Below are 27928 nucleotides of genomic sequence, written 5' to 3'. Positions count from 1 at the left end.
TGACGATGCTGCGATGGACGTCTACCTGGTATAAGCCGGCTTGGAAAGATATATAAGTGGTGCTGGGAAGCATTTGTGGAACATCATGTATACGCTGGTTGAGATCAGACTATAGTCAAGACTACAAGACCAACCGGCAGTTCTTGTTGAAAAAAAGCTGGGTACAGAATCAACTCTTCAATCTACAGCAGCCTCACTGCCAACTTCACACAATGGCCACCACTACTCAAACACAAATCCTCTTCCACAACCAAAAGCCTTCCCGACCATCATCAACAACAACAACAACTCCATCTCTTCCTCCCTACGAAGCCGGCAGCTACGAATTCGGCGCCCTCTCGCCAACATCTTCCCACTCCAGCTCTTCACCCCCCAACTACGACACCCCCTCCCACCATCTCGACGCCTACGGCTTGTCAACGTCATCGTCATCATCATCTCAACCATCCTTCCACTGCACAAAAGCCTTCCAGATCGAATCCCAAGGCCACCCCCTCATCGCCCTCCCCACCCCCCCTCAACCCGCTCCCATCCCGGTATACAACGTAGATCTCGCCTCCGGCAACGTCACACACCTCGCATACGAATCCATCCGTCTCCTCCGCTGTTCCGGCAACAGCATCCTCATCCGCGCAGGCGACGCCGAAGACGACCCCGTCTGCAAAACGACATACCGCTGGGGTCCCGGCCGCCCGCCCAGGATGCAACTCACAGGCGCCCTTTCGCACGACGAAGAGTTCGAAGTCATGAATAAGGGGCTCGCTACAAGGGCGCAAGTCTTTCGCACGCATCTTGGGACCTTTGCGTGGCGCTATGCGGGGAGGGGGGAGAGAAAGGCCGTGGGGGCGAATAGTTTGCTGGTGATGGATCGGATTTTCATGGTTGCGCTGGAGGGAGGGGGGCAGGAGGAGAGGAGGATCCCGGTGGCAAGGTTTGTAAGGAATGAGGAGGTGAGGACGAGGGGGACGAAGGCGACGACGGCGGGGAATGGGGGCAGGTTGATGGTGGATTTGAGGGAGTGGGAGGGGACGAAGGGGGAGGGGGAAGAGGTGGAGGTTTTGGTGGTGGCGAGTTGTCTGGTTATGTTGAAGAAGGAGGTTGATCGGAGGAGGATGCACCAGGCTGTTGTTACGGTGTCGCTTGTTGCTTGATGGGGGATGGGAAAAATTTACGCGGAGGATGAGATATTGTGGATGTCACCAAGTGGATGATCATAGACCGTTTATCAAGTTCGATGTCAGAAGGTAAATTCTCACCTAGGCAGTCTATTATACTCTGTCGAGTCCCTTCTTCCACGACTGTCATCCCTAGAGGGCGATGAGAGACGAGAGTCAGGCTAAATCGCAGACCTCTCTCCTCCGTCCAGTTCCAGCGCCTCGGCACTCATCCGTTTCTCATCTGGTGCACCATCCATCTTCTTGAAAAGATCTTTCTTGCAATTTGCATGGTACGTAATACAACAGCCATCCTTTTCACCAATAAAGGGGTCATCGGTACACGACTTCCCCCAGAGCTTCACGACGAGCACCCATATCGACAAGCCCAATGTGATGGAAAGCAGCTCAAGGGACCGAAGCGAGTGCGCCATCGGTAAGAAAAACATGACCGTGCCAGCGGCAATGCGATTGGCGAGCCGGATGTTCTTGTGCAGCCGGAGCGTCGGCGGCTTCTTGTGCTCGTGGCTGAAGGAGATGGTTGCCGTGGAAAGAAGGGCGATGGCCAGGCCGTGGCAGTAGAAGAAACGGACGCCGGCGCTGATATTGTCCTCGGCGCTGTCCAAGTAAGACTCTGCAAGTTGCTCTATATTGGTGTTTGTCACGTCGGTGGCTTGAACGAGCCTCGAGAGGGCTGCCGTGGCGACAATATAGCCCATGATGAACGGCAAGTGAGCAATATCCCAGAGGCCGGCTGCGTGGTTGTTAGTGGACCTCTGATGATTGAAAGAAATCGAGAGATTTCACCGGAAACTGAAGAACGTCGAATGGCATACAGCTTGACGCCGCTGCCATCAATATCAAAGTAGATACAGTTGAACGTAAACGCCTGCATCAGTGCCAGTATGGCTTTGCCTAGAAAAGCATTGATGTTGTAGCCACCTTCGCTTTGAAACAGAATGGCGACGACCGAGTAACCGAGAACCAGGGATACGAACGCAATCATCCTTTCGACTCGGTGCTCGATGCTGATCGCGGGATAAAACCCAAACATGCGACCGAGCCGCTGCTTCCATCTGCCCTTGGGAACCCGACCTTGGCCGTATTTGAATAACCTGATGTAGAAGATTTGGCCATACATGTCCAGAGCTAATGCCGGGATGATGGGCCTTAGACGACCGGGCATGTTGACGTGTATACTGGCGATCCAAAGAGCGGTTGGGGCGACGATGCCCATTATCTGGAAAATCATGGAGCCCTTGACCATGCGCAAAAGATAGGCAGCAATGGCATAGAACATTGCGGTAAAGATGCGGGCGGCAAGGTAGAGGGACACAAGCTGCACATAGGTGTTGTGTGCTGGGTCCTCCACAAAGATATGGGTCATGTTTGAAGAAAATCTGCTGCATGTCAGCCAAAGCCTTGTTGTTGGTTACTGATGCTGGAGATGGTTTACCCAATGAGACACGACATGCAGAACAATATCTCGTCTCGAACCAGCTGAGCGTCAGGGTAATGTCTGTCCATATCTTCCACGTCATGACGAGTGTGATGACGAAGCGGAGTAGTTCGTGTGCAGTTGCTTCTTCCGCCATGTGCTCGCCGTTGGAATGAATGATGCCAACTAGTGTTGCGGTTACTGACCAAGATCATCTATGTCGAGCTCGTTGTAGTAATAGACGACGTACCGTACACGAGATCCAGGAACAGCTCAATAGCCATGGCTTCCGTCTGCTCCGACGCTCTCCATAGAAGACCCCGATGAAACCACTGCCGTATAACTGGCCACTTGAATAACTTGGTCGTCCCTCCATGACGCCCCCGTTCCTGGCCGCGGCGCCCTCCGCTTTGCCAGATATTGATGTGTGCGAAGAAGAAATAGGCGGATCTTCATCACTGTAAGTCCGCAACAGCAGCGTCGTAGCCAAACTTGCTAAAGTTGCCATAAAGCCCTGACGCTTGGTTCTCTAGCCGCCCCAGCTCCATATTCACCGAGGCGAGCTAGCTGCGGACATGTTCCCATTCTTCAAAGGCAGGACCGTGTCGCTCCCGTAAAAGCCGCCGGCGCTCCTCGTGATGGTCTCGGGATTGCCAGAAGGTATTGGCCGTGCTCTAGGGATCCATGAACAATCACGTCCACTTGGGTATCGCCATCATCCAGATATTGGCGGCGAACGTCCTCAAGATTCTCAGGAAGTGTCACAATTATCCTTTTGCCATCGGGAAGGAGCAGCTCCTGCGGCTGGCGCCGTCTGCCCTGGATGGCAAGGGACATTCTCCTTGTTCAGAGACTGAGAATACAAGCACGATTGGAGAGAGAAGGGTCCCTTTGAGAGAAAAGGCAGGCTGATAAGGCATCAAGGCCCTGTTCGCCTGATTCCAAGTATCTCCATTGCCAAAGGGGAGCTCTCGTCAGCGGAGCAGATGGCGGTACTCCGCAAGAGATCATGAACCAATAGGGGATTCCAGTTCTTGGATCCTTGCCAGTAAGATACTCCGCGTCTCAGCTTGTGAGAGTGTCACTGGCACTCCGCAGGTCTTCCGCGATCAATTCAGGTTGCCAGGATACATGCTATTCTCGCTGAACTGAGCTTCAGCTGACCGAACTAAGCTCATCTCAGCACAGAGATGGAGATAAACCCAGCCTGTTTACTTGATCACTGCATCTTCGGTTTGATGCAGTATGGCCAACCCCAGACGAGAGGACACTCAAATCTGTTGGCTTACTGGTCTGTGTGAGCTGTACCGCAAATTCATGCATTTCATCGTGAAATGGTGGATATAGAAGTACTGGGCCAGTTCATGACCTACCTACCTTATGGCTCGAGACTTGGAAGCTCTAATCCAAAATGCAGTGTGGCTTGTAAGCGACGGGAAGATGCGGAACCAACCGCTGAGTCATCATTCGACACACGTGACTTTTTGCAGCCTCAGGTGCTAGTGCAGGCTCAAGCGCTCGATCCTGGCAAAGATTCAATCGGCAATCATTAACAACGCCTCTCTTCGCCCTTTCAACCCCCATCCATCCGCCAAAATGACTGCTGCGTGGAAAGCCGCCGGTTTGACGTACGTCAATTGATCCCCTGCCGAAGCGATCCCGCCCTCGCTGCCCCGAATGCGCTCCCAACCGCTGCACTGCGACACTTTTTCTCCCGCCGAAGCTCTGCGAGGGCCATATCGCTAACTTGCCTTGAAAAATAGCTACAACCGCTACCTGGCCGTCGCGGCCCGCGCCATCCGCCGAAGCCTCAAGGAGGACAAGAGAATTGTTGCCGAGCGCCGTGCTGTTTCCGAGCTGCGATTTGCTGTCTGGAAGGTATGTGGACTGGAACGAGAGGGTTACGGACAAAGATGCCGGGACCGGGTTGTTAATGCCTCAGTAGAACGGCAAGCCTGGTGAGACCAAGGATCTTGCTGCTGCCAACGCCGCCGCCATGGCCGAGAGCGCCTCTTCTTAAGCCGGACCGTTGAAAAGGAAACCGAAGGGATGAGATGGGCGAAATAATGGTGTTATAGATGTTGGGAAGCGACAAGAAGGCCATGCGGTTGGGGCTGATTTTCCAAACTGCTGGCGCTGTAAAATAACTTACTGCTGCAATACATCAATACATTGAGGCAACTGAATCATCCAACGTGGGCTGCTTGGGTGCTCTGAGCAGAGATTGGGGCGCCTTTGTTGCTGTGAAGAGGTTATCATACTGGGAGGGGTGACGGGACTCGACGAGAATTGTATGGCATGGTGGGGAATGCGACTGAAGCTTGCGATGAAACCGATGGCCCTCACAACGCCGCAATCGGGCTAAATACCTTGAAAAGAAGCTCAATCTGTGCTTCTTTCTGTGTAGACTCTGCAGCCGAATACGTCAAAACTGCGTATCAAACAAGGAGACGTTTCTCAAATCAGCCGACACTGTCCTGTGCTGCTGCCCTTCGCTGTTAAGGTCTGTGTCTCGGCCCGCGAACAGTGTGCCGTACCTTTTAGTCGTTCACCTAAAAGCCAGACCCCATTTCAAGCCACCACCAACAGGCGAGCATAGATCAACTCATAAGCCTTTTTCTCATCTCTCCTGCTTCTTCATAGACGAAACGCGCGCAATAATAAAGCCATGCGAAGCTGACTCTCGCCGAGCGTGAAAATCCCATCTGCAAGACATGGCTGACTTTGGCGTTGGGGTGCCAGACGGTGCGGAAAAAAAAAGCTCCCCTCCACGAGATGGGCTCAGTCAAAGCCCGTCACCACTTCAGGCATAATTTCTAATCGCGAGGCAGCGCAGAGATCGCGAGATTGTCGCTGGGCCAGGGCTCTTCGCCTACGGACACGCTAGCGCCCAACATCAGGAGCGAGGGCATCGTCGCCGTGGACGTTACGGCAAAGTTTTCAGATGCCGTCAAGAGTGAGCAAAGCCGCAATTCTCGGGGCAAGATGACGGGGTTTTGAGTCTGCAGTGCACGTAAGCTGATGAAACAAACAGCCCTTGAGCCGGGGGCCATCGTCAAAGATGGCTTCTTTACGCTGTTCGACTCCGTCGCAGCCCTGGAGGTTCGTCTTGTGCTGGGGTATGAAGTACTGTGAGGCTCATGTATGCTGACATGGTGATAGATCATGGACCCTAAAATGGACAGCGGATGCGCTGCTGCGGAGGCGGAGGTGGAACAACTCTACGACGTCTCCAGGCCACTGCTACCAGAGGAGGTGCTCGGCATCATAGACCAGCTGTTGTGTCACGAGGTCAGTTCGGAGATGCATGCCCTGTGCCGTGCTTCAAGTGCTCACGCTTCGTCAGATGTCATGGCATCTGGGATACCCCCTCTCACAAACTCTCTTCACGAGCTTCTACGTCGAGGCCCTCTCTATGCCGGATCCTCGCAGCATACAAGAGGCTACGTTCATCCGCGGCGGCGGCCATGACCCAAACGAGCAGCCTATGCTGCAGGTCCTCCGGGCGTACTGCCTGGGCATGCTCAAAAGCTGCGGCTACGTGAACGAGAGGATCAAGTCGGAGCATTATTACGAGGTGAGCGTCTCTGTTCCGGTGCTAGCGGTGATTGTGTTGCTAAGCCGAAGCATTAGGAAGAAGACTTCGTCACAAACACATATAACCGCACACTTCTAGCAAGTCTACCGACAAGCGCAATCCAGGACGTCCTTCTGGAGGCCATGGCGGCTCTCGAGTCACAGAGAGGCTCTATCCCTGACGATCTGGTCGAAGCCCTGCTGCTTCGCTTGAAACTGAGGCATATCTTCTTGGATGCTGTGGAATGCCCCAAGCACATGAAGGAACCCGAGCTGGCGAAGAACCCCTGGAGAGAAGGCCTCGCCATCTTATCGGCCTTAAAGACAACCCACTCCCTTTCCTCCCCGGTGGACGAAGCCTTCAGCGCTAAGCTGCAGAGGAAGCTGGCTAGCACTATGCCGCCGCGGCCCATTGTTCAGCTGGACTTTGACGTCGCCTTTGGCCACCTAAAGGGTCTGTTCGAAGACGCCCTGGAGCTCATCGACGTTTTGCACTATACTGACTCGCAATGCTTGTTGGTAAGTGACGCCAGCTTTGTGCAAGGTATATATGGCTGTCTGGGCATACTAACGAAAGGGACACCAGACGTTCGTAACAACCTTCCAAGCAAAGAAGCCGCAGCCCATCGTGTATGTGCGAACATTATTGCAGACGTTCCTATTCGATGCCATGGAAGTTCTAGGGTCTATGAGTATCCGCCAGCTCCTCGACGACGACTTTGCCATTCTGACAATGCCTGCACATCAATACCTGGATAGGCTCAACGACGAGGTCGAAGCCGTCCAAGATCCGCGCTACGCCATGGCCCAGCAGATGGAGCTCTTCAGGACAAGGGCAGCGCAGCCCTTTCTGGATATCCTACGCACGGCATGTCAGAACCGGTGTCGGGTGAGGAGGACGCTCTGCCACCTCCTTCGCGATTGGGAGGCCCTCCAGCTGGACGCGGAAGAGATCGACCAGATCCTCCAGGTCAAGGCGAAGGAGCAGCCGACAATGTACAGGCCATCGATGGGCAGCGGCGGCGTGGAGTCGTACTCGCTGCCCCTGTCATCGTGGACATACCTGTACAAGCTACGGCAGATGGAGCAAATCATACAGCTGGGCTTCGAGCTCGAGATTTACCAGGCCGATGAGCTCGCCGGCATGTACTGGTATCTCAACTACATCGCCAAGTCCCGCCTGCACCACACCGAGCGCATCAAGATGTTCGTCATCAAGCGGGTCGAAGAGGCGCAAGCCCATCCCATACCCTCGGATCCCACCGTCGGCACGCAGCTGCAGCGATCGCTCATGTACACCCGCCTATCGCTGCTCGACGCAGCCGTCACCTGGGAGCTCTCCGACTCGCTGTCCTGCCTGTACACCGTCCTGAACCGCCTCAAGCTCGTCAAGGCGCCTCCCCGGCCGTACGGCACCGACGAGCTCCGGTACGAGATCCGGATGAGGCCGTTTGCGCCGGTGGGCCTCCCCGTGCTGCCCACCTTTGAGGAGTTCACGGCCGGCACGCTGCAGCCGGACACGGAGGTCGAGGAGCTGTTCGAGTACGCGGAGAGGGCGGTCGAGGGCGCCAAGAGGGGCTTCGAGGCGCTGAGCAAGATGACCGCCGAGGAGTCCTTCTCGGTCGGTTCTCACCAGCGGTGGGCCGAGGCTGCCAAGAACGGGCTCAAGTCGTGCATCGCGACCAAGATTGCCATCGCGGCGGTGCAGAAGGCGGTGGCCAAGGCTGCGGATTCGGAGAATTTGAAGATCAAGGTTGAGGTTCCTACGCCGCAGAAGGCGTATCATGCCTTCTGGATTGTTCCAAAGATAGTGCCGTTGGCATGAGAGATGTAGTATCCAATATCAAGAAAGAACCAATCTTTGTTCAGGTGTCCGCACGAGGGAGCAGGAGGCCAAGAAGATATATATGGATCAAATCTCAATTTCTTCATTCATAACATACATGCATCCATTAACTTCAGAATCCATTTCAACACATTTCCAAGGCCCATTCTACATCCCCAGGGATATCGTCTGCCTTCACACAAGATCACCTTAGCTGTGGTGATGATTTACTAATGGTACAGCCTAGAAAAAGGAAAAGAAAGGTTAGAGCCCCTATCCATTTGTCCCTCGAACAGCGTTCAAAACTTCGATCCTGACTGTCGGAAGCGAGTGAATTACGGTGTAGAGGTAAAAGAAGGACCGCTGGCGCGGTACGAATCGAGTGACTGTGCTCTACGCCTTCTTGCGAGCCATCCTGAGCTTCACAGTCTGCTCGTAGAGAATATCCTTGAAGGCGAAGAGGAAGGCAGCCGTGAGGACGCTCTGAGTCACCTTGGGGCCAATGCCTATCGTTTTTCTCGTCAGTTGCTCATTGTTCCTCTGATAAGTGACAGTTATGAATTAACCCACCCTTGTACAGGCCGGCATAGCCCTCATCCCTGATAACACGGCTCAAGGCCTGGGACATGCCCTCCTTCTTCTCGTTATGGGCCGCGACGTGCATCTGACTCTTGACGGTGATGTAAGGATACGTCACGGTAGTAGCGAACAGCTTGCCCAGGGCGCCCAGGATGAACGCGATGGTGGGCGTCATCTTCCTCTTCCTCTCCACGGCGTTCTTCATCTGCTCGAAGAGGGTATATTGGAGGATCGGGTTGATGACCAGCACCAGCGCCGGAACGACTCCAGCGAACAAGGCCCGCGGCCCCTCCTTCTTCAGCAGGGACATGAGCGTCCCCAGCGTGGTGGGAGGCTTGCTGCCGCGCCCGCCGGCGGCGGCCTCGAGGTCGGGCTCCTGGCGGCGCGTGGTGACGCGCGTGTTGATGACCCAGATGGGGTTGGTGATGATGACGGTGGCCGAGCCGGCGATGGCGCCGGCGATCATGGCCTCGACGGTGGTGAGCTTCTTGCTGGCGCGGCCGGCGCGGGTGGCGGCCTTTTCGAAGAAGGCCCGCGTCCACTCGTACCAGTAGTAGTAGATGAAGTTGGTGACGCTGATGCCGAAGAGGGCCGAGTTGATGCCCGCGTAAAGGCCCGAGACGCCCTCGCGCGCGATGATCTTCTGGACGGCCTCGGTGAACTTGCTCTCGGCCTTTTTGGACTCGACCTGGGCTCTGGTCGAGAGGGTGATGAGAGGGTAGCTGTCCGGGGAGCACATGTTAGCAGTAAGACGGCGGGCGGCGAACAAGATGGAGGGATATCGTACGTCAGAATCATGGAGAGGATGCCGCCGCCGGCGCCGGCCAGGGCGTGGGCGACATTGTCGTTTTGCGGAAGAGGAGATTTGGCAGACATGGCGTTGAAGTTCGTCGAGGGAATCGGATTCGACGGGCTTGATTCACTTGTCGGTCGGTGGTTGTTGTCATTCACTTGTCGGTCGGTGGTTGTTGTTGTTGAAGTGCGATGCCCTCGTGCGGATTGATTGACGCCTGGTGATTGAGGGACCAATATGAAGCAAAAATCTCAGAAGCTCAATGATCTGCCGGCGAGGAAATCATAAGCTATATCGGAGCTTCAAGTGTTCATTTGATGCGAACCACCCCCGGCGCGATGCAAGCCGAGGTTCCGTCTGGATGAGAATGGAGTTGAAGCCGACAGGACGTTTTGGGCTGCTGTCACAGCACTCGATGGCGGCTCTAGCGCGGCAGAAATGCGCTGGAATGAAGTCATGCCTGCCCCCGTGGGAGCCCGCTAGTGCGCTGGAGTTTGGGGGGATTGCATGTGACTCTGGCGGGGTGTTTCGGGGCACTTCTGGGGGGGAGACGGGCTTGACGAGAGAGCGAGAGATGCTGGTTGAGACTTTGGCCGATGCCGAGGTTGGCGCTGGATTGGGGATGGCGGGAGTGACTAAGGCGCAAGCGTTGGGTTGAAGTTGAGCTGCTGGGTGGTGTTACAACATCCGAGGGTCGAACTCGAGCCGGCAGAATCTGGGGAAGTCGATGAAACAGCATGTCACTAAGCTGGCGGCCTTTGTTGACTCCGTTCTGAGGGCATGGGTCAACTTGCATCCACGATGAACAGCGTCCAAAACGGTCCGGAGTAACGATACTGCGAATCAAAGAAACCTTGGGGAAGTCGAGGCAAGAGGTCCTGAAGAGGCTAAGCCGTTGTGGGCAGCGCCCGAAAAGCCAGGCTGGATGGATGTACATGTAGCTTTGCACGTCACGGTCGGCGACGGATACCTACCTACTTACGTATCTGGAAAAGACACCCTTCGCACGCACTGAGGCTGGCCCTGTGACGAGAGATCGATCTGGAATGAAACTTTCCGCCTGCAGATGCCCCGGCGCAGAAGGCCCGGATCCTCGTTCAACCTCCGCTGGCACAGCATCGCGGACCCCAACGCGCCTAGTGTTGATGTTATGAGCTCGCCCGACCCGCTCAGCGAACCCACTATAATATTTCCTACCACTGCTGCTGCTGCTGCTGCTAACAACAGCCTTGCGACCGATCCCGAGCCCGAGCCCGCGTCGCGTCGCGTGTCGCACAACCAACCGAATCGCTTCATCTCTTCGCCAGCCTCGCCCCGGAAACAACCGCTCAACTTGCAACCGGGCAATCCAGCGTCGCCGCAGCGGTTACCGGTCCCGGTCCAGACGGAGGGCCACGGCGACGGGGGCTCGAACGACACCATGGCCTCGACCCCGAGCGGCACGAGGAGGAAGCTGTTCAAGTCGCCGGTCCAGTCGCCTTCCACCGTCCGGCGCAGGGCCGACCACGCAATCACGACGACGGTCCCGTTAAGGGAGACGGGCGAGGATGAGCTCACAACCGCCATCACCCCCAGCAGAAGACGGGGCCGCCCTCGGCTCACCAATGGAACGCCCAATCCGCTGGCGGGCGTTAAGAGGAGGGCGGGATCACCGATCAGCAGAAATCCACGTCGCGTACGCACCGAGAGATTCGGACGAGGAGGAGAAAGCATCCTGCAGCTGCATCCGGATGACGGCAAAGAAAATCTTCACGCTACGCCAGCAACCGCAAAGCGAGGGCGTCCGCCCAAATCCCAGGCCGTCCAACCATCCAGCGAACTGGGAACGACGAAACGAGGACGGAGACGACAGGCGATGGCGCCCGATGAGTTGGTTGGGATAGCGGAGGAAGCAGCAGCAGAAAGAAGCCAAGTGCAGAGCGGTCGCCGGATAAGCGAAAGCGACGCCGTGGACTTAATACCGGCTCCTCCGTCGAGGCAGGGCACTAGGAATAATGCTGCGCATGGAACGTATGCTGCATCTATCGCAGATACGGAATCAGACTGGATACCAAAACGGGGCAATGAGGACAACGAGGCGACACCTAGGGCTACAGCGCAGCCTTCGACTCTCCGGCTGCCCTCCAAAAGCGACCATGACAATCGGGCTCCCGAAGCAAGCGATCACTCCACCGTGGACGAGTACAACAATGACTATAGTTCTCAAACCAACGATACGATCGCGCAGGGTGAGGACTTTAGCATGATCTTCATGGATTCCATTCCCTCACTGCAGGGAAGTCGTAACGGTAACAGTTCATTTCAGCCTGCTGGGGATGATGACGACGTTGGCGACGAAACGCACCTCATCATCAATAACACACTGGCATCACTAAGGAGAGAAGTTGCGCAAACCAGCGATCCGGTGGACGTCACCGAGCAAATCGAGATTCCGGAGGTCCCTGATATCCAAGACGAGCAGGAGCCGGAGCCCGAGTTTGTTCCCATCATCCGAGAATCCGCAAGAAACGCGCGTCTGAGCCAGAGTCCGTGGTGGTCCCGCAAACCTAAGAAGATGGGGGCGTCACCGCTAAGGCACCAGACCCTGCTGCGCTCAGCGGCAAAGAGGTCAGGGAGACTGTTCAAGTTTGATCACCAGTGGGAGGACGAGCCGACGCCCACTAAGGCTGGCAAACAGCCGTCATCCGCACAGTCCAGAAGGGGCCGCTCAAACGACTACCAAGATTCCTTCTCTGAGATTCCTCGGAACCATCTCGATGCTGCGGCACCCATGCCCTTGAACTTTTCCGCCACTCAAAACGATCGAAGAGTCGACTTGGGGGAGTATGGATTACATCGAGAGGACGGACACGCTGAAGAAGAGCAAGCCCAGGAGGATCATGCTGAAGGACATGCTAACGAAGAGCAAGCTCAGGTGGATCATGCTGGAGAATATGCTGGAGGAGAACATGCTGGAGAAGAACATGCTGAAGAACATGCTGAAGAAGAGCAAGCTCAGGAGGATCATGCTGTAGAACATGTGAAAAGAGAACGTGCTCAAGACGAACATGCCGAGGCACCAGCCTGGCATCCCGAAGAACATGCGGACGACAACATTGAGCAAGCTGCCGTTGATGCCCCGAGACAAGGCTTTTTTTCCACGAAAACGTTTAGGACAGCCGCACTGGGTCCGAGGACGTTTGCAGTGCCCGACACGAGTTCTCCCGTACGACATGTCGAAGACGAGGAGAGTGAGCACGAAGAGCACGATCGACGTAAAGACTACGGGGGCCATGAATATCATGTGGAGTATGAAGGCCACGAGCATGAAGAGCATGAAGAGCATGAAGAGCATGAAGAGCATGAAGAGCACGAGGAGCACGAGGAGCATGAAGAGCCTGAGGGGCATGAAGAGCACGGGGAGCCTGAAGAGCATCAGGAATATGAAGAGCATCAGGAATATGAAGAGCATGAGGAGCCTGAAGAGCATCAGGAATATGAAGAGCATCAGGAATATGAAGAGCATCAGGAATATGAAGAGCATGAGGAGCCTGAAGAGCACAGAGAGTTTGAGGAACATGAAGAGCTCGAGCAAGAAGAGGAACTCAAGGAGGGACAGGGACAGGAATATGACATGGATTTGGACCACGAAGAGGAAGAGAGAGGAGGAGAAGAATTGACAGACCACGAGGGGCAAGAGGAAGAAATGGAAGAGTATGACGAGGAGCTGGAAGCGGAAGACCACGAACAGCAAGGAGGAGAGGAGGAAGAGGAAGAACATGAGGAGCATGAAGAGGCGTTGGAACGATATGCCGAGCAGGAGGGCATCGAAGAGCACGAAGAATTCGAGGAACACGAGATGCACGAGGAATATGCGGTACACGAAGACTTTGAGGAGCCTGAAGAACTTCAAGACCATGGAGAACAATTCGACCAGCACGATGAGAATGAGCCCGAAGAACATGGGGCTCAAGAACACGAAGACTTCGAGGAGCATGAACTTCAAGACCATGGAGGACAATCCGATCAACATGATGAGCATGACGGGTTTGAGGATCATGGAGAAGAAATCGACCAACATGATGAGCATGACGAGCTCGAGGAACATGAGGCTCAAGAACACGAGGGTCAAGAAGATGAGGAGCAAGAAGAGGTCGACCAACATGAGCAACATGACGAACTTGAGAAACATGAGCAGCACGAGCACTACCAGCAGCGCCGGGAACGCGAGGAACGTGAGGTGCATCCCTACGAATTCTCAAGCCGTTGGAGACGAGACTTTCTTGCGCGCCGCCAGCCCGAGAATAAGGAAAACCATGCCGATGAAGAATTGCGCCCCGACTCCCCACAACCACCAACAAAGCAGCTGGATCCTACACCTGAGCGTGAGGTGCAGCCAGTCGAGGCCACGCCACTTCAACAAATGTCATCGCCACTCCAGGAGCCTCAGTCCATCGCTCAGGACCACGTGCAGTACCCGATCCTACGACCAGCCCTTTCCTCCATTATGCGAGCTGGCCGAGTTTTGCAAACCGTCACTTCCGACCCTCCCTCGCCAAGAGAGCGAGAGAAACAGCTGAGGAGTCCGTTCAGGAGCTCCGCAAGCAAAGAGCCATCCCACAGCGCCACGGAAGGCAGCCAGCCGCCTCCGAGCAAAAGCCCGCCTCAGGCATTTCCTTTCGGCCGTGACCGATCCACGACTAATGGGGTGCCTACGGAGCCAAGGATAAGTGCTGGGTCTGGGCTTTTCGGTAGGGGGTTTGGCAGCACGCGTACGACGCTTGATGTGAGTGCAAGAGAGCCCGTAAACAGGAAACGGCCTCCCTCGAGAGAGTCAGTAGCAAGGTCTCTTGGCAACACGGCACCAAGTGGCGGTGTCACGGACTTGTTCGGAAGGGAGCGTCCCATAAGCTCCGGCTTCAGAGGCAATAACCCATTACTACAACCATCGCGCTTTTCGGGTATCAGAAGCCTTGATCAGCCTCTCCCCCTTGTCCAGGTTGATGGTGCCGGAGAAGAGCCGGATCGGGCTGAGGAGGATGATGATGAGGAGGAGGAGGAGGACGTGGAGGAGGAGGACCAGGATCAAGTTCAAGAAGATCAAGAGCAGCGAGAAGAAGAGAACCCCGGGGAAGAGGAAGAGCAGCAGGAGGAGGAGCAGGAAGAAGAAGACCAGAACGAAGAGGAGGAGGATGACGATGACGACGATGATGATGACATTGATCTCTGGGAATACGAAGCACGGCGGGAAGTACCGCCTCGCCCAGTATTACAGCAGCCGCTGATGCCCCTGACACAAGATCGCAATACTGCACCGGGCATTGCAAGCTCCTGGAGAGACGCACAAAAGGCACCTGCGGCCGTTACTGCCTCGAGAGCTCTGCCAAATGCGTTGCGCACGAAGCAGGCAATTGGTCGGCAGTCCGACAGGGACGTTGAGGATGAGGAACATTCTCTGTTGTCTCCAAAGCAGCCCGAGCAGGCGCCGGCAACTGCGTCCAAATCCAAGCGATTTGACCTGTCGACCTTTTTCTCTTCGCCAGCTACGATCCCAGGGTTGTTGGCCGGAAAGTTCAAATCCATCAAACCAAAAGCCCCTGCCGAGCGGACAGATCAACAAGCAGCAGCCCAACAAGAGGAGCTTCCCGCGATGCCCACGACGTCATTGTTGTCCAGCCTTGATCAGACGGTAAGCGGCTCTCGAAATCTTGGTCACACAGCTCCTCCCTCTTTGTCCATCCCCTCCGACCCACCGGAGAATGGACAAGCAGATGAAGATGACGCCTCATCTCCCGCTACCCCTGAGAGGCGCGGTCTCCCTACCATTGCTCAGAAGCAGAACTTCATTCCACGGCCGAGACAGGCCAACGACTCTTCATTCTTCCAGACCTCGTCGTCTCAGTTGAGTACGAGCCCGGCTAGGATGCAGTTGAGCCATGATGACATCCAGAGATGGCAGCTCGAAACGTCGCATGCTGGTGAGGATTCGCCCAGCCTCAAACCTTTGCTAAGGCCTCTGCCGCCAAGGCATGCCTCGCCAAAGAAGTCAAATCTCCGCTCTCCCCTGAAGCCTCACACGCCAGGGCGAGTGGTTGAGTTTTCGGGCAGCGTGCTGTCGCCCGAGGAGCAAGCTCGGCTCCGCGAACAGCGCCTCCGGGCCAACGAGGGGGTGTCCCGACAGGATATCAGCACCGCCGCTGCGGTGCCGAACCACGTTCAGCCGCGGGCAGGCAAGGGCAGCATGCCCAGGCCACAGCCGCAGCAACAGAAACAAAAGCCGCCTCCGACGCTCGCCCCACGGATCGTCAAGCCCGCAGGCGTGACGAAGAAGCCACCGGTCAGGAAGCATCGCAGACGAGAACCCCCCTCCCAGACGGTCTGGACGCGCCAGCACTGGATCTTCCTCGACACGCTCCTGCAGATGCGGCGGCAGCGGCCCTTCAGCGAAAAGTACGCGCCCGTGTCGCAGCGGTACCTGGGCAAGGTCGTCACTAGCATGGGCGAGTCCCTGGTGCTGGAGAAGTGGCACCTCGAGTGCATCGACGCGTTCAAGTCCCAGATCAAGGGCTGGGACGAAGGGGAGCTGGCCAAGAGGCTGTTTGCGCTGATCCTGGGAGAGGCCCAGCGGAGAAGGAGTTCGCTGGGGCAGTCTCCCGGGGTCATGTTCCATTAACTGAACCGCCAACATGCTGTCTGACCCTTTATTTTCCCATCACTTGTAACGTCCACCTTTTTTTTTCTTTTGCTGTTTTTCTTGTTTTACGGTTGTTTGGCTGGACGGCAGGAGACAATGTTCCTTGTACGAAGTGTACGAACTACTTCTTTCTTGAATAAGCATTCATCGGTGTTGGGAGAGTCTGGATTCTTTCGAAACAACCACCTACCTGCCCTTATCTATCTACCTATGCATGAGTTGGCGTTGGACAAAAAAAAGGGGGGTTTCGGTTTGATTTACTTGATCTACTGGTTTATGGCTCGGTTGGCTTTGGGGTTTTTTTTTTTTTTTTTGGCTCAGGGTGTTTTTGCTTGCTTTTTGGCTTTCGCTTTGATTATCACAGAATACAAATGTCTAGGGGAGGGGACACAAAATCAAGATACCACTTGAGCAGGTTGGAATTTGTTCGGCTTGGTTCTGGTTCAAGGGTTAAGGGGTTCACTTGGATGTAAAGCCGGAGCAAGTCTCTTGTATGTACGAATTGGGTTTTTCCAGTGTCCCTTTACTCTCTAGGAGAGAATGAATCATGTCATGATGGAATGAAGAATCAGCACCTATTCAACTTGCAAAGTGCTTTCCAAACGTCAAGATCTTTTAGGTCACATAACCGCAAAAAGTGTGATGCGTCGGGTGCAGCAGGGACGGCCGTTTCTCTTGAATGATCAAACGTCGTCTACTGTGACTAAACTATTACAATGCAAAAGCCATCATGCCCACCCTCCTGACCCCTCCATTCCTAACTTTTCTTCTACTCCAGCAAAGAGGCCTGGTTCGTGTACAGCACATCCACCACGTTACTCAGCTTCTCAATCGTCGCCAAAGCAGCGTCATACGCCTCGTCCCGCTGTGTCTCGTCGTAGATAATCAGACAGCCAGCGCCCTGGTCCAGGACACCAATGATGACCTTGTCGAGGATCATCTGCGACAGTTTCCTCTCCACCTGCTGAGTATCGAGACCGACCATCTTTGCGATGTGGTCAATCTCCACCCGCGAGAAGGGCTCAATGACCTTGATGAGGTTCTGCTCCAGTAGGGCGTCGTAGAGGCGGCGCAGGTGGTTGCGGATAAAGGTGTCGCTGCCGAGCTCGTACCGGTAGGCGGACAGGGCCCTCTCGTACTCCTCCAGAGATCGGTTTGCGTGGGCGCGCGCAATGGCCTTCATGGCCTCGAGGTTCTTGCCGGCGTACTTGACGGCCTGCTTGGAGGCCATGAGCTGGTTGACGTCGTCGACCAGATTCAGCATGATCTTGCAGAGGAGCATATACTGCAGCGCAGCCTGGGCCTTGGCAGACTCTTCCTGGGTGTGGTATCCGTCCAGCGCCTCAATGAAGTACGAAAATGCCGTGTTGAAGTCCTTATCTTCAGCATGCAGCATCCCGCTCTGCATGTCGAGGTTAGCCTGCAAGAGCGGCGGCGTGTACACGCTGGCAGCGCTTGTCCGGGCGCTCGTCAGGGCGGCGCGCGCCTTGGCAATGTTGCCCAGGGCGTGGTAGACCCGGGATTCGAGGAGCTGGACTTCGACGAGGCGGAGTTTGTCGTCGAGGCGCTTGAGCTCGCGGAGGAGGCCGTTGATGAGCGTCAGGGCGTCGTAGTAGGTCTGTTTGGACATGTAGAGGGTGACGAGGCGGACCTGGAGGTCCTGGCGCTGGAAGGCACGGCGCTCTGAGGTGGCCCATTCTATGCAGTCCTTGGTGACGGCAATTTCGACGTCGGTGCTGTTGGGGATGTCTTTGAAGAGGTCCAGGAGCTGGCGGACTGGAAATTGCACACGGCGTCAGTCAGTGGTCAGCATTGGGCGGCTTTTCAATGAGACATACCCAGCTTGGCGGATTTGGCCTTGGCAAAGGATGAGAACACCGTCCGGCTTTCCTGCACCAAGGTGACGAGCTCTTGAGTCTTCCTGTTGCAGACAGAGTGTTAGCTCAGCAAACGCAACAAGGTGTCGTTGCCAGGGACAAGAGCTGACTTCTCATCGCGATAGAGTTCCCCCAAGCTTATCAGGGCAGCCTCATACTCGCGCGTGGCCGCGTCTGAGGTGGCCGTAGGGGCCTTTGATATGATTTCCTTGAACGCAGACTCTGCCTTTCTCGGGTCCGTCTTGACCAGGTCTTGGGCTTCTTTGACCCGGCTCGAGTCGCCGGCGGCCATGATGGGAGGAGGGGGGGGGGGTTCGAGAAGCTTCTTGGGCGAGTGTCGAGGGGATTGACGGTGGCGGCGGTTGTTGCTTATCGCTGATTAACGTCGGCTCTTTGATGATCGGATCAAAGATGCTCGCGTGCGGTCTCGAGGGTCGAAATTGCTGTTGTTGGATTGGATGGGTGATGCTGAAGCTGGAGAGGATCGAGATGAACAATCGGAGCTTCACCTTGTCCCTCCAGGTAGCCACAGCACGACGTAGCCCAGCACTTCAAGGCCCACTAGGCAGGTGGTACAGATACTTTGTCAGCAGCGGCATCTTGCCTGCGTCATAAGTAGCCTGTACTAAGCCCATGCCAGCTCCGGTACCGCCAGACGGACCGTCAATGATCCGCCCGGCTCTTGTTGGTGGGCTGAACCGGCGCAGGCCGGAGAAGCTGGTGGACGGGAATCAATTTTCATGGTCCCCTCTTACACAAAGTCCAGCGATACCTCAGCATCACAACACGACCAGCCTTCTCTTTCTCCTTCACCACCGCCAGTGTCGCCCAATTGGCTGATATCCTTCACATCTCGATCAGCCCTCGTTCCCTCATAATCTACCCATCATGCTTCGACAAGCCCTCGCCACCTCCTCCAGAGCCCTGCGCTCAACGCCGACCATCGCCGCCAGCCGCGCCGTTCTGCGGCCTCAAATCCAGAATGCCGCTCCCGCCATCTCAATAAGAGCCTTCCAGCCCATCGCCAGCCGGTGGTACAGCGAGAACAAGGAGGCCGCAGAGACCAAGGAGGCTCCCGCGGCCGAGCAAAAGGCCGAGGAAAAGACTGAGTCATCAGAGGGAGACAAGAACGGCGAGACCGATGCCGTTGCCCAGCTGAAGAAGGAAATCGAGGCCAAGGACAAGGAGGCCCGTGACTGGAAGGTTTGTTTTCCCCCTACACTTCGTCTTTCTAGGACATCGTTGCTAAATATCTTTTCTTTCCAACAGGACAAGTGCCTCCGCACCGTCGCCGACTTCCGCAACCTCCAGGAGCGCACCGCCCGCGAGGTCAAGGCCGCCCGCGACTTCGCCATCCAAAAGTTCGCAAAGGATCTCGTCGACAGCGTCGACAACCTCGACCGCGCCCTCTCCACCGTGCCCCTCGAGAAGCTCAAGGCCGAGGAGAAGACCGAGGACCTCAAGGAGCTGGCCAACCTCTACGAGGGCCTCAAGATGACCGAGGGCATCCTCATCCAGACGCTCGCCAAGCACGGCCTCGAGCGCCTCGAGCCCGAGGGCACAAAGTTCAACCCCAACGAGCACGAGGCCACCTTCATGGCGCCGCAGCCCGACAAGGAGGACAACACCGTCTTCTTTGTCCAGCAGAAGGGATTTAAGCTCAATGGCCGTGTTTTGCGTGCCGCCAAGGTTGGCGTTGTGAAGAACGCTTAACGACTTGACTCTCCTTTCCATGACTTCTCAACTCCTACCCTTACAACGACGGGAAAGAAAACAAGATGATCTGAACGAAAAGAGAAAAAACTATACCAAAAGATGGATGGATACCATGGTTCAACATAATCATACAAACACACCTCTTTACATGTACTACTACTGGTTTTGATGTTGGCTTGGCGTTTGGACATACAAGTGTATAATGCTCCTCTCATGACGACGGCTTTGGAAAAGAAGAAAAAAAAAATGCTTCATCATATCCGCATAGGGGGAACTGAAGCACCCCAGGAAAGGGGTTCGGAAGGGCAACGTACACGCCGAGGTGGACACAACGAATGTGAAAGATGAGGAGGATGAAAGACCTCTTCTTGTACGAGAGACGCACATACATGTACATACCACTTTACGTCCTCTGAGCGGCAGTCATAGGACGCCGCCCCTCTGAAATCAACCACGTCCGAGGGTGTCGATGTACACTCCATCATCCTCACCAGTTATGCAGATGACTCTTGTTGTGATTTTGACTCGTGATAATGTTCTTCAGAGCCTTAACCCCAGGTCGAAATCCGCCCATCAGCCACTCATTATAAGATTAGTAGTCGTAAATCCCGATGTTGCAGAGACATAAAGCAATCTGTACCGCGCCAATTTCTGTCTTTTTATCCCTTTCACATATTGACAGCCACCGGCCAATACCAATAACGCTCCAGTCTTGAAAATGCTGCCACCATCCATGCTAGATCATATACTTGATTGTAGTTCGTGGCCGATTCGGGGGCGCTCTATTTCTTTGCTTTTCCCTTTGCGCTTGGTGCCTTGGCCTTGGAACGGCCTTTCGGTTTGGAGTCCGCAGTGTCGTCATCATCTCCGGTGCTGGTCTTCGATGCCTTCTTCGCTGCCTTCTTCACCTTTGGCTGTTTGATATACTTGTCCTTCTTCAGATCGATTTCGTCGTCCTCATCAACCTCTGGAGCCTCCAACAACTCGGCGTCGTCTTCCTCCTCGATGGCTTCTTCCAAGTCGGGCATTTCCTTAGTAAGTTTCTTCGGCGCAAAGACATTGCTGGCCTTGATGAAGGGCAATGGGTGGTTCATGGAATTGTATCTGCTCTCAGTTAGCACGGTTCTCCAAAAGGAATACCAGTGACGGGAATGCAAAGTTACTTACGTTCGAGTGAAGGCAGCCTTCGTCTTGGTCTCAATCTTGACATGCTCCTCATCCATGGGCCCGACTCCCAGCTCTTGGATGGCGTCAAAGTCTTCTCGGGTGAGGTAGTAGCTGTCCATCAGGTCGATGACCTCTTCCACAGCGTCATTCCCTTCTTTCTGCAGCCGATCCACCGTCTGCGACCACAGCACAGGCAAGTACTCCTGTCGAACCTCGTTATGGTCTCCTGATGACTTGAGCCTCATGTGGGAGTGGATTTCTCGAATGTATCGGCCCAGTTTGCCAGCTTTGCTGTTGTTTCCGAGCCAAGATGTAAAGTTGGATCCCAGCAACTGGCCGGCAACGAAGCTGGCAGGCCTCACGGTACTGAACACAGCATGTGTAGGCATTAGGCTCCATTGTTGCTGCGGACCGTGAATCATGCGATCCACAAGGTCGCCGTCGCTAATGCTCTCTGCCGCCTGGTCAAAGAGCTCAAGCGCCTTTAAAGTAGCTTCTCGACCGGTATATCCCGAGCCGCTGAGGGCCATGGGCCTCGTCTGGAGATAGTTCTCCTGGATCATGAGGTAGCTGAACTCGTGATCGTTGAAGTACAGTTCAATCTTGTCATTGAGCGTCGCTTTGCTTGAGGGTGCAAAGAGTCCGCCACCAAGCATCTTCTGGCAGATGTCCCACGGCTTGAGGACGACATGCTTCTCCCACGCTTTTGACATGGACTTGGTCTGGTCAAAGTTCATGGATGACTGATCGAGCTTCGCTGTCGCAATCATGTTGATGATTTGGCGGATGTCCTTGTTGCTGCCCTCGATGAGAGCATCAACAACTGGCGGAGGCATCTTCAAGCCTTCTCGATGGCAGATCGTCATGATGCGAGACCGCACTTGATCGACCGTCGGACGGTTGAATCTTATATCGAACGCGACGTGATCGAACGGCTTCATCTTGGGCAGTCTTCGCTCATTGCAGATCAGGATCAACGGCACCTCCGTCTTCCTGCAAAACTTGGCCAGGGCGCCAACTCCTCCGCGATCGCCAGCCGACATACCATCGACTTCGTCCATGACGAGCACAATCTTCTTCTTGTTAGAGTTCACAGACTTCCCGTCTCCCGCAAAGAATCCCAGCAGGGAAGTGTTGTTCATAACGTCGCCGAGACCGGCCTCGACCAGCTTCTTGCTTCGTGTATCACTTGCATTGCTTTCCAGAACATCGTAACCTTCGAGTTTGGCCGCCAGGTGTGCAGCTGTAGTCTTGCCAATGCCGGGTGGGCCGGAGATGATGATGGCTCGCTCACCTCCCATGCCATCAGCGCCACGTTTCTGAAAGTTGTACTTCTTCGATTTTGGCCAGTTATGAAGCCATCGCTGAATCTTCTCCACCTGTGCCTTGTTGCCACATATCTGGTTCAGCTGTGTCGGCGCATACTTGGACGTGAGAAGCTGGGCGGGTGCGGCTGCAGGCTTGACAGGTGCACTGCTTGGATGCCCTCGGGATGCGGCCAACCTCTTGGCTTCTTTCTCTGCCTCTCGTCTCTGTGCTTTCTCTTCCGCTTCCATTTCGGCAACCTGCTGCCTCACCTTCTCTTCCTCTGCCTTCTTCTTCTCCTGCGCTTTCTGAGCACCCTTGCCCGTCCCTCCAAATGCGGGGAGTTTGCGAATCAGATCAAAGAGGCCGTGCTCGTCGATGGTCTTGATCCCGTTTGACCTGATCTTGGCCAGCTTGGACGGTCCAGCATCGTCTCCGAGCACGACGAAACTTGTTTTACTACTCGGCTGGCCCGTGACTTTGCCGCCATATCGCTTGACTAGTGCTTGAGCTTCCTCGCGGCCAATGGTTTGCAGCACGCCGGTGAAGACAAAGGTCAATCCGCTGAGACACTCTTCCTCGCCCTCGGGGAGTTCGCCGGTTGGATGCGAGGGTTGCGCCGAGGCATTACCGCCTGCAGCTGATTTTCTCCAGTCGAAACTCGGCTTGCCATCTTTGGGCGGAGGTGTGGGTGCTCGTACAGTTGCCACGCTGTCTAGAATATTTCGGATGGCTTCGTCCTCGGGTTGGTCTGCTTTCTTGGCCCTTGGCGCGCGTGGTTTGCTCGCTGCTGCAGGCTTCTTCCTAGGCAGCTCTTCCTCGTCTTCGTCGGATTCCTGCTCAGGCGATTTTCTCTTCTTGCTGACCGGCGTCGTCTTTGCTTTCTCTTCGGCTTTCTTGGCAGAAGCGGCAGGCCGTCCCCGTGAAGCTATCCGTTTGGGTTGTGGAATGACCTCGTCTTCGGATTCTTCTTCCTCGTAATCATCGTTTTTGCGCTTATTTCGGCCTTTGGCGTCAGCGGCGAAGATATCGTCCGCATCCTCATCACCATCGTCCATATAAACGTCACCGTCGTCATCGTCGTGAACGGGGGCGGCCTTATATGGCTTTCTAGCCCTCTTCGTTCGAGGAGCTACATCTTCATCCTCATCCTCCGGTGCGGCCGGCTTTGCCGCGGTCTTCTTGGCTTGAGGACTAGACCTGACGGGAACTTCGGCCTCGATTATGGCTTTCTTGTCGCCCTTTTTTGGAGTTTGAGATGCCTTGGCAGTCTTTGAATCTTTGGAGGAGGCAAAATAGTCGTCGGCAGATATTGCTACGCCTTTTGGTTCCGTCTCCCTAATCTGGAGTTAAAACAATCCATGAGTCGGAGCAATGCTCATTGCGCAGTTTGAAAGTACCTTTTCTTAGATGGCGGTTTCGGTGCCGGCTTCTTTACTCTGCAACATGGGTTAGAGACGGGACGTGAACCAAGCAGTAACAGAAAGCAGGGGTGCGGCAGGTTCTTACTCTACCACTTCGTCATCGTCGCTATCTTCAACGACTTTTCGCCCTTCTATACATTGGTAAGCATCGATTGAGGGCATGGAGCTTCAAAATCACTGACTTCCTCGCTTGGCCTTGGCCGGCGGTTCGGGCTTTGCAGGCGCAGGTTTTGGGGGCGCACCACCCTTTGGCGCGAAGAATGATCGGATATCAGGCATGATATCGCTCTATTCGATCAGATGAAGGTGAATGATAGGAAGAATATGAGTTCGGAGGGAAAGACTGAATAGGACAGCCTTCTTAAATCTCTCTCCGAAGCCCCCTTTCGCCGCAATTCGAGGCTGCTGCCTGAGCAATCGCGGGTCTGGCGTGCAAAAGCGAAGATGCAGCCTGGAAGCCCGTTCATCAGTGACGTGCACTAAGAAGATCCCACCTGCAGCAGCACAACGCGAAGCTGACGCGAGGTGCGTGACCTGGGCTTAATTACTGCCGAGCCGAACGCTGAGGTAAGCAGGCATCCTTCGGGGCCTGAGATCTCAGGCCCCACCTTGCGCCGGCGCCATGCATGTGGTGGGATTCTTTTCAAGATATCGCATCAGTCGTGCGACTCTGACAGAAAGGCCTCGACAAGCCGCGAAACCGACGCCATGAGGCCCAATGGCGCTTCCGCACTCCTGAATGCCTTCCAGGGGCTGAGGATCTCCGCCTGCACCCCTTTGCGACAGCTGAGAGCCCCGGCCCAGCGCCCGTCCAAGGTCCTGGGCGCCGCCCAAGTGCTCCAGAATGGCAGAGCCTTTTCCACGAGCCCGGCCATGATGGGCACATGGCTCGAGCCCAGCCTGAACCGGAAAAAGAAGATGGCCAAGGGGCGGCCGCGAGTCGCGACGGGAGGATCGACCAAGGGCACGACGGTGATTTGGGGCGACTACGGACTGCGAATGGTCGACCACCACCGACGAATCAGCGCCAAGTCGCTCAAGATGGCCGAGGACACGATCAAAGTGCGACTTCGAGGAGAGAAATACCGACTGTACAAGAGGAAGTGCTGCAACGTGGGCGTCTACGTCAGCGGTAACGAGGTGCGGAGTGCTGAATACCGATCAGTTTGAAAAGGCAATGGCAAGCTAAACGTTGAGTGCAGATGCGAATGGGTAAAGGAAAGGGTTCTTTCGACCACTGGGCTACGAGAATGGCCGTCAGCCAGGTCTTGTTCGAGATCAAGGGACGAATTCACGAGCAGATTGTTCGAGACGCTTTTCGGTTGGCTGGCAACAAGCTGCCTGGTACGTATGCCTGTTATCTTGCCTTTCTGTACTGCTGCTAACTGAAGTTTAGGTCAGTGGGAGTTTGTGAAGAAGGGAGACCCTCCTGTTGTTGGAATCACGAAGCTGGACGGTGTCACTTTGGAGGATCTCAAGAGGCCAAGAAAACAGCTGGCCCCTCAAGAGCTTATTGAGCAAGCCTCTTCAACGGCGGGGGCTGAAGCTGGAAGTCCAGCTACGCCGTCTGGTTCTTCCTAAGCATCGAATAAAATGCCATGTACCATAAGAATTTTGTATATAAAGTAAAAGCCGCCTGATGCAAACTAGAATCCTAGTATAACGAACCTACAAGCATTTGAAAACACCGCAGTGGATGATACGCATCTGCCCCAGGTCGTCGGTATTACAATTCAAAATCACACATAGTAAAAATGAAGCAAACAGTTAAAAGAAAAAAAAATCGAAACTCATTCGTGAAGGCAAGCGCAGATGCACATTTCATGGCAGTGAACTAACCGGCCGTGATCCGGGATTTTTACGGCTGCAAAGTCCAGCTGCTGCAGGGAACAGCAACAGGCACCCAGTCATCCACCCCACTCTGAGTTCATCGCACAGCACTTTACGCGACGACGCGTCTTCCAACCTTCAAAATCCCAGAGCTTCCAATTCAGCCACCACGCCAATCCATCCGTCGCCGCAATGGCCCTCATCGTCGACAAGCATCGCCCGCGGTCCCTCGAGGCTCTGTCATATCACCATGAGCTCTCAGAAAGACTCCAATCCCTCGTACGATGCGCTCTTGACAACCAATCCGCACCAAGCTTAACCAGCTAACACCCTCCCGTCACAGGCCCAAAGCGGTGACTTCCCGCATCTGCTCGTCTACGGCCCCTCAGGAGCCGGCAAGAAAACGAGGATAGTGGCAACGCTGAAGGAGCTATACGGCCCCGGCGTGGAGAAGATCAAGATCGACGCCCGAGTATTCCAGACGTCTAGCAACCGAAAGCTCGAGTTCAACATTGTCGCCTCCAACTACCACCTGGAGATCACGCCGTCCGACGTAGGGCAATACGATCGAGTCGTCGTGCAGGATCTGCTGAAAGAGGTGGCACAGACACAGCAGGTGGACCAGTCGGCGAAGCAGCGATTCAAGGTGGTGGTCATCAACGAGGCCGACCATCTCACCCGAGACGCCCAGGCGGCTCTTCGTCGCACCATGGAAAAGTACTCTCCGAACTTGCGTCTGATTCTCTTGGCGAATTCGACGGCCAATATCATTGCGCCGATTCGTTCGAGAACATTGCTCGTCAGAGTGGCCGCTCCCACGCATGCCGAGATCTGCGACGCCCTCGCGCAGTCGGCGAAGAGGGAGAACTGGGAGGTCATCCAGGGGCTTCACCAGCGGATAGCTGAGGAGAGCGGGAGGAATCTGCGCCGTGCGCTCTTGATGTTGGAGGCTGTTCACGCACAAAAGTAAGTTCAATCGAACCGGTCGGTCGTATCCTATATCCCGTTGCTAACGAACCTGTGCCGCAGTGAGAAAGTCACAGACACCACGCCTATTCCGCCTGCAGACTGGGAAGCACTAATCGGCCAGATCGCCAAGGAGATCATTGAGGAACACACGCCTGCGCGAATCCTGCAGGTGCGCGCCAAGCTGTACGATCTGCTGACGCACTGCATCCCGCCGACCACGATTATCAAGACCCTTACATTCAAGCTGCTAAGCCTCATTGACGACGGGCTCAAGGCAGAAGTCATAAAGTGGTCTGCCTTTTACGAGCACCGGATCAAGACGGGCACCAAGGTCATCTTTCACCTGGAAGCATTCGTGGCGAAGTTCATGCGCATCTTGGAGATGTACCTGATGAGCATGGACATGTAATCATTCTAGCGACTGGTCATGGCGGCGTTTGGAGTATTAGAGAAAAAAATGTCAATGTCAGTGTCAATGGGATTTGCTATGCGTATCCGCTGGTTCATTGCTTTCGAGCTGCACATGTGTGGCATGAGCCGTGGTGAGCGTTGTACTGCTAGGTAGTCGGCGCCAAGCAATAATCGCTACTCGTCTGGCCTTGATCGATGAGGTATAATGTCTCATTCTGTCAATCGGCGACATATACACACCTAATAGCGGCCATTACTTAATGAAAGAACTTACCGCAGCGGAAGAATCCTAATAAACGGGCTGGAGATACGAACACAATGGCAGCAGCAGCAGCAGTATCAGTAGTAGCAGCCGCCGCCGCCGCCAGTGTCTCCTTTAGGTACTGTCTGTAAGATGTTCTCAATCACATCTTTTGCCTGGCATAAGTCACGGTAGAGTAATAAAGCATGCCTCTTGGAATGCTACCCAAGACAAATCGATGGCCAGGTAAGTAGGTAGCGTATAGTACTCAACATGAAGGCACTTGACCTGATATTGCGTGAACCAGTGGGGACATGGATGCGGAAGCATTCGCCGCGCCTTTCCGGCGAAAGGGGCCATGTAACTTGACCCGAGTTGAAACAGACCAACATGAGGTCGCAGCGAGTGATTTTTTGGTTACGAGAAACTATTCAGGCACGGCTGAAGTGATTGGTTGTACCAAAGAAATACTTTCATACACACATGCCGTGTTGCCCCAATTTGAGGCGGTAACGGGCAGGTAAGGTAGTGCGGACTTGTGCTCGTTTCTTTTCCGGTTCAGTAATGAGGTACGCCAGCCAAGAGGGCAAGCAGAGCCTCCCACGGTTTCAAAGTTCATGTCTCGTAATCTATCAAATGCGACCCTGTAGGTAAAACATCGATTTAATAACGCATAGTCCGTACCAGTCAGTTGGTCGGGGTTACCTACTGCATGTACGAAAAGGCTACTGTACGTTGGCTCACTATAATCCTGTAGGGTAACGGTTCGCTGCAACCTTGAGAGACTGGATGGATGGACGGAAGTGGAGGGTAACAGCCTGAAGAGGGTAAAAGAGGGGCAGAGCGCATGGGAGACGACAAAGTTCCTGAAACCAGAAGTAGCATCAAGAAATACTAAGGTAGGCAAGGTACCTAAGGATGAGTGTCAGGGCCAACAGCGCGCAACAGCG

At 54.9% G+C, this 27928-nt stretch overlaps 9 protein-coding genes across 9 annotated transcripts; 7 read left to right on the top strand and 2 right to left on the bottom strand.

The window, feature by feature from the left end:
• Nucleotides 1-212: 212 nt before the first annotated feature.
• CCMA1212_002815 (uncharacterized protein) lies at nucleotides 213-1151 on the top strand (the record flags this gene model as incomplete). The annotated part of the gene is made up of 1 exon (XM_073700186.1): nucleotides 213-1151. The coding sequence occupies one exon, from the start codon at nucleotides 213-215 to the stop codon at nucleotides 1149-1151; it is 939 nt and encodes a 312-aa protein (XP_073561565.1).
• A 2852-nt stretch (nucleotides 1152-4003) lies between these two features.
• Nucleotides 4004-4612, top strand: CCMA1212_002813 (uncharacterized protein; the record flags this gene model as incomplete). The annotated part of the gene is made up of 4 exons (XM_073700185.1): nucleotides 4004-4008; nucleotides 4101-4220; nucleotides 4356-4470; nucleotides 4538-4612. The coding sequence occupies 4 exons, from the start codon at nucleotides 4004-4006 to the stop codon at nucleotides 4610-4612; spliced, it is 315 nt and encodes a 104-aa protein (XP_073561563.1).
• A 694-nt stretch (nucleotides 4613-5306) lies between these two features.
• CCMA1212_002812 (N-alpha-acetyltransferase 35, NatC auxiliary subunit) lies at nucleotides 5307-7993 on the top strand (the record flags this gene model as incomplete). The annotated part of the gene is made up of 7 exons (XM_073700184.1): nucleotides 5307-5337; nucleotides 5429-5548; nucleotides 5627-5694; nucleotides 5755-5883; nucleotides 5939-6169; nucleotides 6226-6687; nucleotides 6755-7993. The coding sequence occupies 7 exons, from the start codon at nucleotides 5307-5309 to the stop codon at nucleotides 7991-7993; spliced, it is 2280 nt and encodes a 759-aa protein (XP_073561564.1).
• A 393-nt stretch (nucleotides 7994-8386) lies between these two features.
• CCMA1212_002811 (Peroxisomal membrane protein PMP47B) lies at nucleotides 8387-9448 on the bottom strand (the record flags this gene model as incomplete). Its single annotated transcript, XM_073700183.1, has 3 exons — nucleotides 8387-8499; nucleotides 8564-9294; nucleotides 9360-9448. The coding sequence occupies 3 exons, from the start codon at nucleotides 9446-9448 to the stop codon at nucleotides 8387-8389; spliced, it is 933 nt and encodes a 310-aa protein (XP_073561561.1).
• Nucleotides 9449-10431: 983 nt separating this feature from the next.
• Nucleotides 10432-16017, top strand: CCMA1212_002810 (uncharacterized protein; the record flags this gene model as incomplete). The annotated part of the gene is made up of 1 exon (XM_073700182.1): nucleotides 10432-16017. The coding sequence occupies one exon, from the start codon at nucleotides 10432-10434 to the stop codon at nucleotides 16015-16017; it is 5586 nt and encodes a 1861-aa protein (XP_073561562.1).
• A 2786-nt stretch (nucleotides 16018-18803) lies between these two features.
• CCMA1212_002808 (GrpE-like protein) lies at nucleotides 18804-19628 on the top strand (the record flags this gene model as incomplete). Its single annotated transcript, XM_073700181.1, has 1 exon — nucleotides 18804-19628. One exon carries the CDS (start codon nucleotides 18804-18806, stop codon nucleotides 19626-19628), a length of 825 nt encoding a protein of 274 aa, XP_073561191.1.
• Nucleotides 19629-20413: 785 nt separating this feature from the next.
• On the bottom strand, nucleotides 20414-23806 carry CCMA1212_002807 (Replication factor C subunit 1; the record flags this gene model as incomplete). The annotated part of the gene is made up of 5 exons (XM_073700180.1): nucleotides 20414-20735; nucleotides 20799-23441; nucleotides 23504-23542; nucleotides 23613-23658; nucleotides 23710-23806. 5 exons carry the CDS (start codon nucleotides 23804-23806, stop codon nucleotides 20414-20416), a joined length of 3147 nt encoding a protein of 1048 aa, XP_073561193.1.
• A 429-nt stretch (nucleotides 23807-24235) lies between these two features.
• Nucleotides 24236-25108, top strand: CCMA1212_002806 (54S ribosomal protein L16; the record flags this gene model as incomplete). The annotated part of the gene is made up of 3 exons (XM_073700179.1): nucleotides 24236-24667; nucleotides 24730-24871; nucleotides 24924-25108. The coding sequence occupies 3 exons, from the start codon at nucleotides 24236-24238 to the stop codon at nucleotides 25106-25108; spliced, it is 759 nt and encodes a 252-aa protein (XP_073561192.1).
• A 242-nt stretch (nucleotides 25109-25350) lies between these two features.
• On the top strand, nucleotides 25351-26735 carry CCMA1212_002805 (uncharacterized protein; the record flags this gene model as incomplete). The annotated part of the gene is made up of 4 exons (XM_073700178.1): nucleotides 25351-25356; nucleotides 25466-25636; nucleotides 25701-26323; nucleotides 26387-26735. The coding sequence occupies 4 exons, from the start codon at nucleotides 25351-25353 to the stop codon at nucleotides 26733-26735; spliced, it is 1149 nt and encodes a 382-aa protein (XP_073561195.1).
• Nucleotides 26736-27928: the final 1193 nt, after the last annotated feature.

Source organism: Trichoderma ghanense (assembly GCF_004382785.1).
Source record: "Trichoderma ghanense strain CCMA-1212 chromosome Unknown scaffold_2, whole genome shotgun sequence".
Lineage (NCBI taxonomy): Eukaryota > Fungi > Ascomycota > Sordariomycetes > Hypocreales > Hypocreaceae > Trichoderma > Trichoderma ghanense.
Note: the sequence above shows the minus strand (reverse complement) of the source record. Positions and strands in the feature narration are given on the sequence as shown.